Source organism: Cibotium barometz, chromosome 33, assembly GCF_041138505.1.
Source record: "Cibotium barometz isolate CiBa-2024 chromosome 33, ASM4113850v1, whole genome shotgun sequence".
Classification (NCBI taxonomy): domain Eukaryota; kingdom Viridiplantae; phylum Streptophyta; class Polypodiopsida; order Cyatheales; family Cibotiaceae; genus Cibotium; species Cibotium barometz.
Window position 1 is genome coordinate 23,709,791 of NC_141078.1, and position 17,787 is coordinate 23,727,577.

Below are 17,787 nucleotides of genomic sequence, written 5' to 3' on the forward strand. Positions count from 1 at the left end.
TTGGAAAAAGGAGGGGTTAATGAGATTGTAAGAGGGGAGATGGGGGTTAGTTTTAGTTAAAAACTCTATATATATTGGTTTTTTTTAATAAAATAAAAAGGAAGAGGGATTAGAGTCAGTGGGGATTTATGAGTGTAAATGGGGAAGGGGTGGATTTAAATAAAATAAAAAGGAAGAGGGGTTAGAGTTAATGGGGATTTATGAGGGTGTAAGGGGGGAATGGATGGATTTAAATAGGGGTGTAAGAAGAAGAGTGGGGGAATTAATGTCTATGTAAGGAGCTATTCACAAGAGACCACGGGCGGACAACTCGTCACCCACTTGGCTAGCTTTGTACAGTTCATGCTAGTTGCGGGTTTCTTCAGGGTGGTCCATTGGTGCTGTTCACGACTGTCACCCTTGTCTGTTGCTGCGTGCTACCCAATGGACTTGAATGAGGCGTGGAGCTAAGATCTTCAGGAGGAGTACATCCCCTCTTCAAGAGGAGTACATCCCCTCTTCTCAGCAAGAGGACAACATCTCTGCAAGCACTCCTAATGTCTCAACCCAAGCTAATGTAAGTTCAGCCAACAATACCTTTTGCATCATTTGGTTCTTTGTTGACATGGTATGCACCTCCTTTGTTTTCTCGACCCCACCACTATCTTGTGTCTCTAATGCTCCAACCCCTTTAGTGCGGCCAAAGCTACCCATGGTGAGATGCCACCTACCCTATAGTCCTATTGGTTTGGCGGCTTAGCCCTCTACAAAGGCAAATATGGGTGATGAAAATGCAGGTCTGCCAACAATGGGAAATGGGGGTGCCCGAAAGGGAGATGAAGTGCTCATAGGATTGGGAGGTGTGTCAAAGCAGTCCAAATATGCTAGCAATATCCCTAATAATGAGGACTACCCAGCTAACAAGAACGGTGGCAGCCAAACTCAAGATACAAATGCAAAAACAGTGGGGTAAACAAAAGGTTCCACAAGTGATGTAGTAAATTGGAATGAGTCCGAAACCGAGGTAATCGTCTCAATAAAATTGGAGCTGGACAAGTTGGAAGAGAACAACCTACTTCTGGGGCATATGCGCTCCAAGAAGGCTAAGTGGTAATTTGTCTCCCAGAAATGCAATAGCCTGGGAGTCAAGAGGATTGCATATTCATGTTTGTACCGCTCGGTGGAACTTGGTTTTCAAACAATGGAAGCTTATATTTGACTATGAGCAAAGGATTCCCTCTGGCCACAACTCTTAGTGGCAAATAAACAAAAATGAGAGAGTAGATAGGAGGTTGCTTAGGTGGTTTGACAAGAAAATGTGGGATGCCATTGAGCACCAACACGGCAAATCCAAAGCAACCAATCCGAGAGACATTCTTGTGGATTCATTAAGGGGGGATGTAGAGGCAGGTTGCAATATTCATCCCTTCCTTTGCATGCTTTGTTTTCTTATTTCATCATGTTTGTTGCATGCTTTTAACATTTCTTGCTTGATTTTTAGATGGTGTAGAGGCAAGGATGAACAATAGCCCGGGTGCTGTTGATGGTGTGGAGGAGCCAAGATCACCTACACCACATGAGGAAATTGTTGGATAGTAGCCTACCATGTTGAAAGAGAAGACTAGTGGTGGGACACAAAAGGCACAAGCTTACACGCATGGAGAAGGGTACCAAGGACTTCAAAGAATGCACAAAGAAGATGATGGAATTCTTCGGAGAGGTTGAGGACAAGCAATTTACTTGGCAACATGACCTAGTGGAGATCTCTAAACAAGAATTTGAATCCAATGTCCAAATTGCAAGAGACTCTCCAAACTAAACATGCTCGACTAGAGAATGAGAGGGAGAGTAATCAAGCCTTGTTCCAAATTGCTAATGCAATCAAGGATGTCTCCGATATTTTAGGGATGTAAGGCCCATTTTTGAAACTGCATCAAGTTATATTGTAATGGTAGTTCTTCTTTGGCATACAGCCTTTAAGGACATGTAATGTTGGCATTCATGTAATGGAATGGAAGTTATATCGTAATGGTAGTTCTTCTTTGGCATATAGCCTTTATGGACATGTAATGTTGGCATTCAATGTAATGGAATGAAACCCAAAGCATTTTTCTTTTTGCAACTCTCATTGCAAAAAACATACGCACTGTGACTTTCTCCATGCCACAAATATATATTCGCACATACATTTTGCAAGGTGGTTTTTGTGCAGATTATGAATCCACGAAGAGGATGGAAATGCATGTACCCTTGTGTGAAAGGATTGCATATTATAACATTGCAGAATGCTACATTGTTGCATGAGTTTTAGGGACATGATGAATGTCATTCCTTATGAATACAGGAATACATACATAATGCTAGGCTTGTGCACCTACTTTTGCGCACTAATGATATGGCAAGGATGTCATATCAAAATCACTCAATGTGTGATGTAATACATCAAATAGTAGTTGATGATGTGAAGGTTTGTGGGAGTTTCTACCATTTTCAAACCCATGTATAAGATCATGCATACTGTAAAATCGATTGCTTTTCGATGGATGTCATCCTTTCAAGTTGCATAGGGAGGTGATCATTTAAGAGACGAGCTCCAAAATGAAGCCTCTTCTTGGTAGGGTTACAAGGCAGTTCTCCTATTCAGAACTACAAGAGGTTGTTGGGGGCTTTTGCAAGTCAAATATGATAGGTGTTGGTGGAAGCAGCAATGTTTACAAAGGTTGCCTTAAAGATGGTAGACATGTATCCATCAAAAAGCCGAATGCAAGATGCGGACCCAGTTTAGATCGATAGTTTTTTCTAGAGGTAATCATGGTTGGTTTTTTTTTCCAACCATATTTCATCTCTAAGGATTTAGTAAATACACATTCACATGTCTACAGGTAGAGCTTCTTTCGAGACTTCATCATTTCCATTTGGTTCCACTTGTTGGGGGTACTGTATTGAAACTCATGGGAGAGATGTTGAAAGGATGTTGGTCTATGAGTACATGCCCAATGGTAATTTACGAGAGCATTTGAATCAACCCTTTGGAAAGAAAACCTCAACTGGGTAGCACGTTTGAGGGTTGCACTAGGGGCAGCAAAAGAGGACTTGAATATCTTCATGAAGCGGCAGATCCGAGGGTTCTTCATCAAGATTTCAAATTAAGCAATATATTGCTTGATGAAAAATGGAGGGCAAAGGTTGGTTTCTTCTTTTGACTTATCGTCAATAGAAAAAGGTGCATCTAATTAAAGCAAAGCTAAGGGAGGGGAGGAGTCTTTTCATGGGGCTAATAGTGTGGTCACATATGAGAGGGTGGAAGAGCCACATTAGATGGGGCAATCATGCCCTGTGCTAAAACTAGAGGAAAATAGTGAGAACCCGTACACCCATGAGATTTAGCTGAGTTTAATCTTAGGCTCCCCAAGTGAAATAGGAGCGCATGTGAAGGAGGAAGATGCACCAAACTGTACAGATCAAGGGTTTCTGAAGTCTGTGTTCTTTGTTCAGATCGAGGGGGGGAGTATATGTCCAAGGAATTTCATGCATATATGGCTGAAAAAGGCATAAGGCATCAATGTACAGTGCCATACACACCTTAGCAAAATGGTGTGGCTGAGAGGAAGAACATGTCTCTCATGGAGATGGCATAATATATGGTGAAAGCCCAAGATTTACCTCATGGTTTTTGGTTAGAGGCAACTATGTGCGCAAACTATGTGTTGAACAAATGCCCTACCAAGGCCTTGCAGTCTAAAACTCCTTATGAAGCTTGGCATGGCAGGAAGCCTTCTGTGGCTCATTTGCGTGTTTTTTTGGTTGTCTTGCTTATGCTCTTGTGCCTGAGCAACAATGCAGTAAGCTTGATGATAAGGCAGTTAAATGCATATTTGTGGGATACAGTTCAGAAAGCAAGGGATATAGACTCTACCATCCAGCCGCCTCAAAGCGGATTTTGGTAAGTAGAGATGTTGTTTTTGTCAAAAACTCAGCCCAGCCCATGCTTTCATGCAAAAAACAGTAGAATGTATGCACACAGAACATGTTTGATTCGCTCCTACCTTTGTTTAATGGAGGGCAACCATATGTAAAGCAATTGAATGCTCAACCAAGTGCTGAAATTCAGCCTTTGCAGGTGCAATTAGCCTGTAAATCAACCTTTTGATGAAACAATTATTGAGGATGTAGTGGATGACAAGAGAGTAGCCATAGAAGAATCTAGGCGTATGCCAAAATGGCTTGTGCAGACATTGAGGGATAGCAAGTAGCAGCTCCTTTACTAGCAGAACTCGTGCAGGTTCTCATCGAGCAGATTATTCTCATGTAGATCGTGTTCTCATTTCTACTTTATGTAATGAGGAGGAACCTGTTTCCTTTGAGGAAGCACAGGATGATGATCATTGGATGCATGCTATACAGGATGAGTATAACTCTATACTCAAGAATGACACTTGGTATTTGACAGATCTACCCCTCATGGCAAGAAGGCCATTGGTACTAAGTGGGTTTAGTTACAAGTTAAAACGCAAAGCAAATGGTAGCATTGATCGCTACAATGCCAGACTTGTTGCAAAGGGGTATGCCTAGCAAAAGGGCATTAATTATGATGAGACCTTTGCACCCACATCTCGTATGACTACCATTAGGTGTCTCATTGCTTTGGCAGCACATCATGGGTGGAATGTACATCAATTGGACATTAAGACTGCATTCTTGAATGGTGATTTACATGAGGAGGTGTAAGTATCACAGCCTCCTGGTTTTGATGTGAAAGGAGAAGAGTCTAAAGTATGTAGGTTGAAAAAGGATCTTTATGGCCTTAAGCAGGCTCCTAGAGCATAGTATGAGAAGATTCATGCATACTTGGTTACAAATGATTTTTGCAACAATCCAACTGATTGTACCCTCTATGTGAAGAGAGGAGTAAGGACACATTTTTGGTCATCGGTCTATACGTTGATGACATGCTGCTTACGGGACTCGATATAGATCAGATTTTAGTCTTTAAGGCTGATTTGCAATTATTGTTTGAGATGTTAGATTTGGGGCCCTTGCATTATTATTTGGGGATTCAATTTATGCAGCGCAATGATGGCATTGTTATGTTGCAGTCTAAATATATACAGAAGCTATTGAAGAGGTTTAATCTTGAAGACTGTAAACCTATGGTCACACCTATGGAGATAGGTACTTGACTTAGTCTTCAAGATGCAGGAGACTCTTTTGATGCTAGTTTGTATCAGCAGACTGTTGGATCCCTTCTTTATGTATGCAACACGAGGCCAGATAAAGAGTACGGAGTCTCATAGTTGAGCAGATTTATGCATAGCCAGGTACGAAGCATTGGCAGGCTATCAAGCGGGTTTTTCGCTATTTGTAGGACACTTATTCCCAAAGGGGGTGTGAGTCACAGCTGCATGCTTTTAGTGGATGTTATGACACATGAGTGTCCACTAGTGGGTTTTGCTTTCGCCTTGGTGATTCATCTATATCATGGCTCATCAAGAAGCAGTCTAGAGTGGCCACTTCTAGCTGAAGCTCAGTACAAGAAGGCAGCTTTTACAGCTACATTTGAGTGTGTATGGCTCAGACATCTTATGGCTGATTTGGGTGTTGGAAAGTCGTCTAGCACTACGATTTTCACTGATAGAGCCAGAGCGCATTAGCAGTTGCGAGGAACCCAATGTTTTATGCTCGAACTAAGCACATTGAGGTACACTACCACTTTGTCAGGGAAAGACTCTCTGTAGAGCAGAGATCAACTTGGTCTATGTGCCTACACATGACAACATGACAGATTTATTCACGAAGGCTCTTCCTCGTGAAAAGTTTGAAGCTTTTCGTACAGCTTTGGGCTTACTGCCTTTTCATGATTGATCGGCTATACCTTGTACATGTTCACATCATCACTCCAGGGGAGATTTGTAGCATTATATGGTAGTGATGTGTATGAACACACTTAGGACCGTCGGGGTACTTTTTTCCTCACTAGGAGGTTTTTTCCTTCGTCCGTATGTACACTCTATTATCTACTCATTTTGGGGTGTGTACTTATCTTTTGTATCTGGCACACATTTGTTCATTCTAATCTAGTGAGTTTGTGTGCTCTTAAGCTTCTCTATCTTGTGTGTGTGCATTGTTGTTGCAACCCTAACCCTAATTCCAACAAATGTGAGTTGAAGATAGCTTGAAGTTGAATTGTTGTTGCCTGCTTGTTCGTGGCAAGACATATGGTGTTATGCACCAATCCTTGAGAGTGTACCCGCCATTGTCCCATGATGTACTCATAGAGAGGCGCCCATCTACGAATGCTGGACCATTGAGATACAAGCCACTCTCAAACAGCATGACAGAAGTGAGTTTTTTGGAGAATTCTCTTGTCATTTGCAGACCCAGGCCAACCGGAGAATGCTGGACCATTGAGACGAATGCTAGACCATTGAGATACAAGCCACTCTCAATAGCATGACAGAAGTGAGTTTTTCGGAGAATTCTCTTGTCATTTGCGGACCAACCGGAGAACACATCCAAGAATCTGAGATCCATGTCTACAATGCACTGAACTGACATGGAGTAGTTCTTGTTGCAATCGAACCAATATGCTGCGGTTTTGTCTTTCGGCTTGTCCATGTTGACATGTGTGACATCTATAGCACCACAACAATTAGGAAGATCACGTTGTGCAAAGAAGCCTCGCTTGACCCGGGCGACAGCGAAAGCGTGTTGTGGCCATCGAATGTATTGCTACGATGCGAGAGAAGGCCCCTGACAATCTTGTTCACAATTTTTGAGGCAGTAAACTTGCCAATGCCGAAATGCTCAACAATGTCGATGAGACGGGTGCTTGTTGTTGCAAGCCGCAAAATCGCCACAGCAACTTGCTTCTCCACAGAGATCAGACGTCCACTCACCATTGCAAATGGAGCTGGAATTGGCCCTTGCTGTAGATCATCATGAAGGAGGGCACTCACATGTTTAAGCAAGTGTAAAGGTAGACGGAACACCTCCTTGAACCACATGTAATCTCCCCAAGTTGCTCTAACATAGTGGTTGCACACCAGTCGAGGGCTCGTGGCTTCACACAGAATTGTGATACATAATGTGGTTTGATGTTGAACGCTTTGAGCATTTGAGAAAACAAGAAGCTATGGCAACATGAGAGAAGTAGATGCTTGTGACATCGATGCGAGGACACCATGTGGGCCAACCGATGTCGCTTGGCTCAGTGTGTGGAAATGGAGCATGGAAAATTGTAAGCTATTTTATGTTGAATATATGAGTAAAGAGTAACTAGCAGTCCCAGCAATGAGAAGAGAAAGGGGCGAATTGGAGAAGAGGGAGGCATGATGGTGGCTAGCGCTAGCTTGTGGGGAGTAGTACAATGGGCAAAGAACGAGCTTGTGGGTAAGCAATCAGGTTTGCAGGTGGAGAAACTGAGTAGGGAGGAGAGAACACTCTTATTGGCAATTTGAAAAGTTTTAATTATGTTACGTGTGAAGTTTAAATTAATTGTTTGTTAAGGAAATGGTGCCCAAAAATTTGACTAGCTGGGGTCTAAGTTGGTGTGGCCTGAACTATCCTCTGGGAGGCCTGCAGGTCGCCCATTGGAGGTCGCTAAGGTATCATCGTGTGAACAGACCCTAAGAGGGAATAAGGGGTGAATAGAAGGGACTAGCCCTTTACACATTAAAGAGGGGGGAGATTTTTTTAATTAAAAAATATTTTGGTCACATGAAGATCCGGTGATGGTGACCTCTTTCTCCTCCCCCATGAGGTCCCTTTTCTATGGAGCCTTGCCACACAAAGGTCCTCTTTTCCACTACTCTGCTTGCCTTTTGCAGTGCTGTCACCACACTAAGCTCTGCCACCACCTCTCCTACTGCTGGTGCTGCTTTCCTTTGAGCTAGCCTCACGAATAGAGCCTCCCCCTTTCGTTTTGTTAATGCCGCTTTGACAGCCCACCTCCTCTCCATGCTGAGCTCCAATAGTCGCGTCTCCTGAGCTCTGCCATGGTACAATTGGAGTCACTTCCTCCGTCTCCATGTTGTACCTTGGGAGAGGAATTGACTCCAGCTACAACATGGCAACATGGCAGAGCGCATACACTACAAGCCCCACTTCCATGGCTAGACGTTTGTGCTTGTAAACTTCTTGTGCCAATTGAGTTAGGTTATGACATTTGCAAATAGGGGCTCTCTTACACTGCAAGCTCCACCTTGGGACTTCTTGACTGTTGTGTGGTGGTTAGAGCACTTGTGAGCTAGTCGGCTACTTTTTTAGAGGGTGAGTCCAAAAACAAGCTCAATGTTACCCAAATATCCTATGGTAAAATATAGGAGATGTGCACCAAAGTGATATGCATATATATGTGCACTTGCACCTTCACGTGGAGAAGTATGCAGTGCTAAGCTATAATGTGCGAAAAGAGGTTAACATTCATGGTCCTGCTCTCGCTCCTTCACTGAAGGTAGTTAAATACTCTCTTTATAAAATTTAAGGCGAGTGTATGTGTGTGTGTGTGTGTGTGTGTATGTATGCATGCATGTCATGATTGAAAACTATATTTAGAAAATATTTTGAGTAAATACTAATACCTTACTATATTGATGTTTCTTGATTGACACTGATAGGAACCGAGGCAATGTTTGCAGACGTAGGTCACTTTTGTGTATCTTCCATCCAGGTTTGAAAATGTATTGGCAGACATATTTTATAAGTCCATTCCATGATGTAAGATTTTTTCCAAGTTTCTCATTTAGTGTAGACCATTTTCTTCTACACATTTAGGGCACAACGTCTATTTTGATAATAATGATTGGGCTGAAAGTATAAAACAAAGGAAAACACACTTAAGTTGGGATTAAATTTCTCAGTTTGTTTGTGAATAATATGGGGAAGACTTACGGTGTACTACCATCAGTTCTCTAAGAGGAACTCCACCATTTCACTCAAGAAATTGGTCCCTCAGTTGCTAATTAGCTCCATAGGACACACGAATCTAGTGATGATGTGCTCGTAAATGAACTTGGTGGTCATTCTCGCATCAACTTTTACTATGGCCTTAGCCTCAGTGCACTTGGTCACATAATCGGTAGCCCATGATAATGTATCACGCTTGTGAACTTCTAGTAGCGAGTAGGACTAATGTATCCTACAAAGTTAATGCCCCATTTGGCAAAAGGTCTTATGGATATGATTGGCTATAAAGGCATTCTATCCTTTTGTTGGTGAATGGTGAAGTGCTGGCATTCATCGCCAACATTTTAACATATTCCATTGCATCACCAAACACCATGTAATTTTCCTTGTGGCACATGGTTTGTTCACAGAGTAAAGCAAAGCTTAATGGTCTATAAAAAATATAAATTTATTCACCAAAGATAATGGTGAAACTTCTTAATTGCATGAACCATTGCTAAGTCTTCCCTTTTTGTGGTGGTATAATTCTTCTCAAGATCGTTGAATTATCTATTGGTATAAATAAGGCGTAATAATAGAAAAGTCTTTTTTCTTTGCAATGTTGAGCTAAAATACATCCTATAGCATAGGCTGATACATCTATGTGTACGTGTGAAGATAACATCCCACCTTGGCGCTCAGAAAGTTGAAGCTGTTTATCAAGGCCTCCTTGAGCTTTTGGAATAACTCTCTGCACTCTTCACTCCACACTAAACATTCCAACAGGGCATATAGCCATCTAGCGATCTTCGTATATATGAATATAAAGCGTCTATAATACCCTATCTAACCCATGAATCATTGAATTGCTTTAGTGTTTCGAGCCTTTTGAGTTCTATGATCACTCAGATCTTTCCTTCATCTATGGAGATTCCATTTTTTGACACCACGTGCCCTAGAATTAATTACACCATGTCTCACTATGAACTTGCATTTTTCAGGTTTCAAACATAGTCTATATAGTTGACACCTTTCCAACGCTAGTCACAAATGGGGTATGTGCTCTCGTATTGACTTTGAGTTCACGCAGAGATCATCCATGAAGATCCCTAAGAATTTCCTTAGGAAATCCTTACAGTGCACATCAATCTTTGAAACATAGTTGGTTTCTTTATATGCAAGTGTTTCCTATTCCGTTAGTGAATATTGTCTTGTGATGGTCCTTTGGGTCTATGATGGATACTTGGTTGTACTCGAAAAATCCATCCAAGTAGTTATAGACTTCTTTTCCTGCTACTCTGTGTCAAGAAAATGTCTAGTGTATGGTAGTGTGGGTGATGCCAAGAGTTGCATTTACTTTTTGAAGTTAACACACACACACACACACACACACGCAGATCTTACCATTCTTCATGGGCAGCACGATCATGATTGGTGACACCCAATCTGTGTGCTCAATCTCATAAATGAAACCCGCATTAATAAGTCTTCATCTTCGATTGCCTTGGCGTAGGTTTCATTGTACATGTATGGTTGTTGTTTTACCAGACTAGCACCATCGCTGGGCCTATTGCACCAACTTCTCATTCAACCTTGAGATTTCCTCTCTTGGGTTAGGGTAAGCTTGTAACTTCTTGGGAAGGGGTTCTTCTAATCTTCTAAATTTGTACTTCCCTTCCACAGTTTTCTTGGGCATTTAAGAAGCTCATCCTTTCGGTCCATTATGGACTGATCCGACTTCACTTTCCTCACCTTGTTCTTCATCAAGAGTGATTTGAATTGGTAGTTTAGGGATGATTTTTATTTCAACATAGCTTGGATCATCAATTGGCTTTAATCGTCAGAGTTGTTTGTCCCTATTTATGAGCTTGTGAGGCTTCTCTAGCTTTCTCCTAGAGTTATGGGGTTCTCTCTATCAAGACTGGTCCATCAGGACTATTTAACCCCTTCTCTTTATCCAAGGTTATTTGGCTTACTGAATCTAGAACATTTTCGATCTCAACATAACCTTGATGGTCTTTTGGGTCCCTTACCCATGTCTCTTCCACTAGGACTTTTGAGGTCCCTAGTTGACTGGGTACTTTTTTTTTTTTGGCTCTGAGGAGGGCAATGTAGCTTTTCCTTATTGCATCCTCATACAACACCATTCCCTCATCGTTGACTCTAAGTCTCCTCAGGAAGAATTTATTAATGACATGAGGGAGCTGAGTCCTTACTGCATATGTTTGCTTCAGTAGCTTCTTGGAATCATTGGCCATGGCCAAAGGTCTAACCTTCTCGATGTTCGTTGTTGGGGAGTCCAAATAGAACTCCTGGTTTCCACAACATGTGTAACTTGTCCAAGAGGTCTGGCTCAATTCCATACACTAGCAGCATTGGCCATCTCTCCAAGTGTATCCCGTTAGTGTCAATGAAGAATGGGACTTAGTTAGTTGTGTGGAAGCCATGACATTGTATGACATATGCCTCACTGGTTCCGATGTTGCTAGCCTAGCCTCTAATCTGTTCACTCATGGCTCTTCTCTCACCCATTGGTCTTCCAGCTTGGGGCCTTTCAGCTCCTTTTGATGACTCACCTCTGAACACTCTATGGCCTCGTTTGGCCATATTCAAGTTTGGACGTTGAATTGGGATTATGCCCAACAATCTTGATTTGGTGTTCTTCCTTGTGAAGGATTCCTAGTCCGCTTTTCGAACTGGAATTTGGAGCTACGGGGGTGTTAGATCAACTCTTGGTCCTGTCCTAATCCCTAGTGTTTTGTACTCAAACTTTGGGTTTAAGTATGAAGTCGCAATGATTCGGCCCCAATGTAAATGTAAAAATACTTGGTCCAACACTAGAATCACTTGTTAAGGTTCTTTTTATGTTTTTTCTTGTTTTTTAAGATTTTTTATGCTTTTTAATGGTTTTCTTTTGGTAGATTTTCTTGATTTTTAATATTTTATATTGAGAGAGAGAGAGAGAGAGAGAGAGAGAGAGAGAGAGAGATGTACACACACACACACACACACACACACACACACACACATACATATATGTATATATATGCATACATACATAGATATATGTATATACATACATACATACACACACACACACATATATGATTTTTCTCATAGGGTTTAGCGAGTCTAGGTTTGAGGTGGTGGTCAAAATCCCTTGCACTGGCTATTTTTTTTAAAATTTTAATGTTTCTAGAATTTAGTCTGAGTAGAATCAACGATCCTATTTGGGCGTTTCACCTTTGTGACGATTCTTCTTGAAAACGACTCCTATTGAAAACGATTCTATAAAACGGTTCCAAACGAAACAATTTTAGAGGAAATGATTCTATTTAAGAATGATTCAAAAACTTGGACTACTTTTGGGATCGGTACGATAAGAGCTTGGACGATTCAACTCTTGGATTATAGCGATCCTAGTTGACTCACGATCCGAGACTTGGATCGACAAGTGTACTTGTGGGATCATCGACGATTTGACTGTCAATGTTAGATCGGAGGCACCTCGATTGTGGTGTGTAATTATTGCACTGTTAGCAAATATTCCTTGCAGATTTGGCAGGTACACTGGCACTGACTCCCACATCCACAACTGTTATGGCCGAGACTTGGATTGACAAGTGTACTTCTAAGATCCGAGTGTCAATGTTAGGTCAGCAACACCTCAATTGCGGTGTAATTATTACACTATTAGCAAATATTTCATGCAAATTTGGTACGTACACTGGCACCGACTCCCACATTCACAACTGTTATGGCCAGTTAATTGCTTATTAATGCGCTTGCAAGTAGACGTGAGGTCAACGATCGTGCCAGCCTAGTCAAATCAATTTGACTTTTGGGGTTGGATTGGATGATTCTACCCCAAATGATCCCACTACTAGACTCAACACGATCTGATTGGGAAATGATCCCACTTTACACGTGAGTTTTTTCCTTGCATTTTCTTTGTTCTTTTGTTTTTTGTTATATGCCTCGTACCTAGCTTAGCAATGATTCCAAGATGGTTATTCTAGCATGCAACATCAATATAAATGCTTATTGTGAATCAATTGTTGCTTGCGTTTAGGGAGATCTCTAGAGCTCTAAAGCTTGGGCTTAAAGAAAGCACAAAGCTCCAAACTGGTTTATTACCTATAATGACACAACCCCATGTTAACATGAGTGACATGCTAACCAAAAAAGTATTCATCACTATGGGACCGAAGCCTTCCTATGTGCACCTCTTGTGCCCCATATTACTATCATGTTTAATGAAAATGTTGTTAAATTGTGCATTGCCATTGTTTGCCATTTACTGTTGCAGCTGGGATTAACACAGTTTTTGACAGTTTGTATAAAAAGATTTGGCACCTCAACCAACATACTATTTACACATGCAGTGTAACACACAGCTCACAAAGATCAAAATTTTAGCTCCATTGCATGTTAGCTGAATGGTTACAACTGAACGACCAGAAATCTTCTTTTTACAAGAATAAAGCAGATTACACAGCCACAAGGAGACAGCTACTGCCATGGCTGACCATATTACATGTAAAATCAGCACTTCAATTGTGAGACCTAAAGCTCTACAAGGAAGCCATTCTCACATTTACAATGACAAGAGAACATTGTGCATGTACTTGGATTACTTGGAGATGGTCAAGGGGGCCACTCAAATGATGATCCTCTGAGCTCCTGCAGCTGATCCACTTGGGCCATGACAATCATACCAGTGCTTTGTCTCTACCATAGCCACCATAACTATTTAGGAGAATCAGCTGCCCCATGGATATAGCTGTTTTTTTAACATTCTCTTCTCCAAACATATTCTCATGCCACAGCTTTCTTTTATTACCCATGCTTTTCCACATCAAATATGTATAAATCCCATGTACAGCTGCCTGGCAACCTATCTATACATTATAAATGAATCCGAAAAAATGAACACATGGATCATCTATATACTGCATACAGCAAAGCTACTTCTGTCAGCCATTTAGGAAGGGTTCCTAACCCACCATTTCTTCTTGCTCTTGTCTGCAGACTCTGATTTCCCAAGCTTTTTCAGAACGCCTTTTGTCTCCTTTAGCCTGACTTTGAAATCCTTCTTCCACACATCAAACCTTTGCTTCAGTTTCTGAAGCTCCTCATCAGGCTTAAATTTTGCTTCAATATGCCCAGACTTCACGTCCACCAAGAAATCGGCATCATCATTGAAAACCTGTGTCCGACGCTCGAGCTCTTTGGTTAAATGATCTAAAACGGATCTACTTGGATCAAGTTCGTTTCTGCTCACAGGCAAGTCAGGAGCAAGAAGGGGTATTTCTGGGGTATTTCCTGCCATCATAATACCTTGCGGATGTGTATTCTGCACAGCACACTGAATATTGCACTGATCATTATGTTTAACTGCTTGGCTGGCAGGTTCCTCTGAATTCGCACCTTTTGTTGCAGCATTAAGACACTGTTGCAGTGAGGCTATCTGTTTTTGCCACATTTCCTCCATCAATTTCATCTTGCCTTCATAAGCTGTCCATTTTCTCTCATATTCCTTCAGACTCTGCTGCAAGATAGCGTTCTCGTCTTCTTTCTTCTGCAAAGCTACCTCTGCAGCCAGCTTCTGCATCTGCATCTCTTCAAGAGCTGGTTTTTCCATGCCTTTTCCATCAATTTGTTGACTGAAATCACACACCTATCGTTCATGTGAAAAAGGAATACCACATCAGTGGATTTGCTACTAAATCCTTAAGAAAAGCACTCTAGAGCAACATGATTGGAAACCTTCCAATCAGGAAAGAAGTCTTCTTTTCTTTATTAACACATAAAGCACATACATGCACGTGCACTAAAACAAAAATCTCTTCACAACCCTCACACACACACACACACACACACACACACACATCCAGGTCATTCTTTGACAACATGGAGAGCTCCCATCCCAGGCTAGAGATATCACTATAGCTCTCCGGCTGAAGGCCTTGGCCAGAATTTTGCAGGCAGTCCCTAGGAGGGTGATGGGTGTCAAAATACGCAGCGGAAATGATAACCAAACTTGAGACCACAAGAGCAAGTAGAGTGCAGAAAATAGACAGCACAAGAGAAGGAGAGAGATACGTACTGTCCTCCGTCGAACAGAACTCTAGCAAGATGTCATCAGCAATGATTTGTTCACTAACAAAGTGCCTGCGGCGGTTGACCATGGGTTCCTCCGGTGGAAGCCCAATCCTACAATGCAACCTCACCACCTCACAAGCAGCCCGGTACTCTGCCTTTGTCGTCGACAAGGCAAAAGATGACTGCCTCTTATTGCTCCATAAAACTGCTCTTGGGCCTGAAGTAGATCTCCCCAAACTGAGTCACTCCCACCGTGGAGTCGGCTCCATCAATCAATCCCCCTCCTGTGTACAAGAGTCCATGATCCTTCGCATGCCGCAGAACCACAGGATATGCAATCCTGCCTCCCAAAGAGTCATCTGCAACCATGAGCTCAACAGCCTCATCAGGAAGCTCACGTCCAATCTGGTGTCTATCAACAAGATCAATGAACCATTCTGCTTCTGAGTCAAAGAGGCATCACACTGCTCACAAGGATCAACACTTATTATGGTGAAAAACCAAGTTCTGGAAACCTACTGAAGACCATGCAAGGCCTTTTGAAACCTGTCAACCACCCCCTCTGAATCCGGAACCACAAAGCCTGGGGTGTGCACCTCCTTCTGCAAGTAATCAACTGCCACCTGCTTGGCTTTCCGAAAGGTCTCCGTGGAAATAACATCCTCATCTATAGGAGGTTCTTTGTCCCGAATACTACGAGACATCAGAGCATAAGTGACCTGTTCAGTTTCCTCTGACTGACGAACACAAGAACTACCAACATCAGTACTGGAGAGTTCCTACCAACTGCTACCATCCACTGGCAAGCTATCCACCATCAGGTCTCAGAAAGACCTGTATACCTGCAATGTATCCACACTTAAGTGGCCATTACCAGACTGCCACTCATCACAAACCCGAGGACCTGGGAGAGAGAGTGCTGAAAGCTTGTAAACTCCATTCTCCACTCCGCCTTCCCAAACCACCTGGCCTGTTGCTTTGTCCCAGAGAGCAACAAAATGCTCATCAAACTCCACTCGTACGCCAGTCTTGCAAACCTGATGCACTGACAACAGATGAAAACCAAGTGACGGAACATACAACACCTGGGAGGAATGCTTCCCCCCTCTGCCATCGGGAACTATCTCCAACCTGCTCTCACTGTGAACTGGGATAGTGGATGTATCCCCAGTAAGAATGTGACCAGAATACCTACAGAGATCCTGTAAATCTGAACGGTAAGGAGTCATGTGCCTGGAAGCACCACTGTCTAGAATCCACTCTCGAGTATCCGTTGAGGAGAATCCTCCAATCTCCTCCCTGCCTGAAAAAAATCAAACATCGGTGTTCATCACCTCCAGGTGCACAAAAGCCAGAGTTTTCATGATTGCTGTTGAGGAATCTTCACCCTTCTCGGTCTTCCGCTTGGGACACTGCCTCCAATAGTGGCCTTTCTCACCACAATCATTACAGGTCCTCTCTGCCTTTAATTTCTCGCGGTCAGCGTCGGACTTCTTCTTAGAAGACTTTTGCGAGGAAGCCTTCCCTTTGCCCGTGTTACGGCCTTTCGACCGTTGGCCAGTTAAGGCCTCCAAACCTCCACCCTGAGGAGGGTTCGTGAATCGTTCCTCTTGGTCCAAGATCATGGGCACAAGCTCCTCCCACGTGATGGTGCTGAGCCTGCCACTAGTAATCAAAGACGAGTAAAATGCTGAGTACTGAGAGGGCAAGTGCGACAGCAACGTTATGGCCATGTCCTCTGACGATATCTCCTTCCCAGCCTAAAGAACCTTCCTGCTGAAGAGCCTGCAGCTTGTTAATATGCTCCCGCATCGTCAACGACTTTGCAGGGCTCATAACCCGCATCTGTACTTCCAAGGAAATCCTCTTCATGGGCGATACCTTGTTGTAAAGAGAGGCCAAATGCTGCCATATACCTCTGGCCAACGTCATATGCTTTACATGATTGATTACTTGCAGTGTGCAATTGAGAAAGATAAACAAACGGACCCTGGTGTTGACACGATCCCACATCTGTGTCTGAGTCTCCCGGTCCTTTCGGATCGACGGTAACTCCCCTTCCTCTACTTCCGGCCATGGAACCCCAACAATGAAGAAATCAGCGAGGTCGTAAGACTCCAGAACAGATTCCATCATAACCTTCCATATGCTAGAGTTGTTCCCGTCCAGCTAACGGTCCACTGGGAACGTGGAGAGTGTTGGGATCTTCACATGCTTCTCAGCCATCTCTAACAAATCTGCCATCACGGGGATGTAACTGAAAAAGGGTCGGTGGGTGGGAAAAAAAAAACTCTAAACCTGCAAGTGGCTGTCCAGCACTTTAGCCCGCCTTCCTCTTGCAACTTCTCTTCCCGAACAGTCCAAACAGTCCACCAATCAGCAACGTAACTATCTCCCTCTTGCTCAAAAAACTCCCAAGATCTATCAAGAGCCTAGGGCTCTGATACCATGTCAAAATACGCAGTGGAAATGATAACCAAACTTGAGACCACAAGAGCAAGTAGAGTGCAGAAAATAGACAGCACAAGAGAAGGAGAGAGATAGGCGTAGTATAACTCTTCTCTATACACAAGATCCCGAGAAATAACTGAATAAGTACAATGTGGGATAATGGGACCTACTTATATGGTCCCATCATGCAGTCGGCCAGCACTAGTGGCCCTCACGACTGGGCACATCCAGTTGGCCAGTAGAGAAAAATACCACGACCCCTCCTGATGAAGTCGGCCAGCTCCTTGTGCAGTCGGCCAGTATTAGAGGCTCCTGCCAGCCTGTGGCAGCCACCCACATCATGGAAAAAATGGGGAAAAAATATAGGGA

At 42.8% G+C, this 17,787-nt stretch overlaps 1 protein-coding gene across 5 annotated transcripts in view; it reads right to left on the reverse strand.

Moving 5' to 3' along the window:
- Positions 1 to 13,264: 13,264 nt before the first annotated feature.
- LOC147619413 (myosin-1-like) overlaps positions 13,265 to 17,787 on the reverse strand; it is a 64,433-nt gene continuing 59,910 nt past the window's right edge. For all 5 annotated transcript variants that reach the window (XM_086773054.1, XM_086773055.1, XM_086773056.1 and 2 more), the window contains one exon: positions 13,265 to 14,542. In XM_086773054.1, coding sequence (XP_086629180.1) covers positions 13,847 to 14,542 — 696 coding nt within the window. In that variant the 3' untranslated portion in view covers positions 13,265 to 13,846. The remainder of the gene's footprint in view (positions 14,543 to 17,787) is intronic.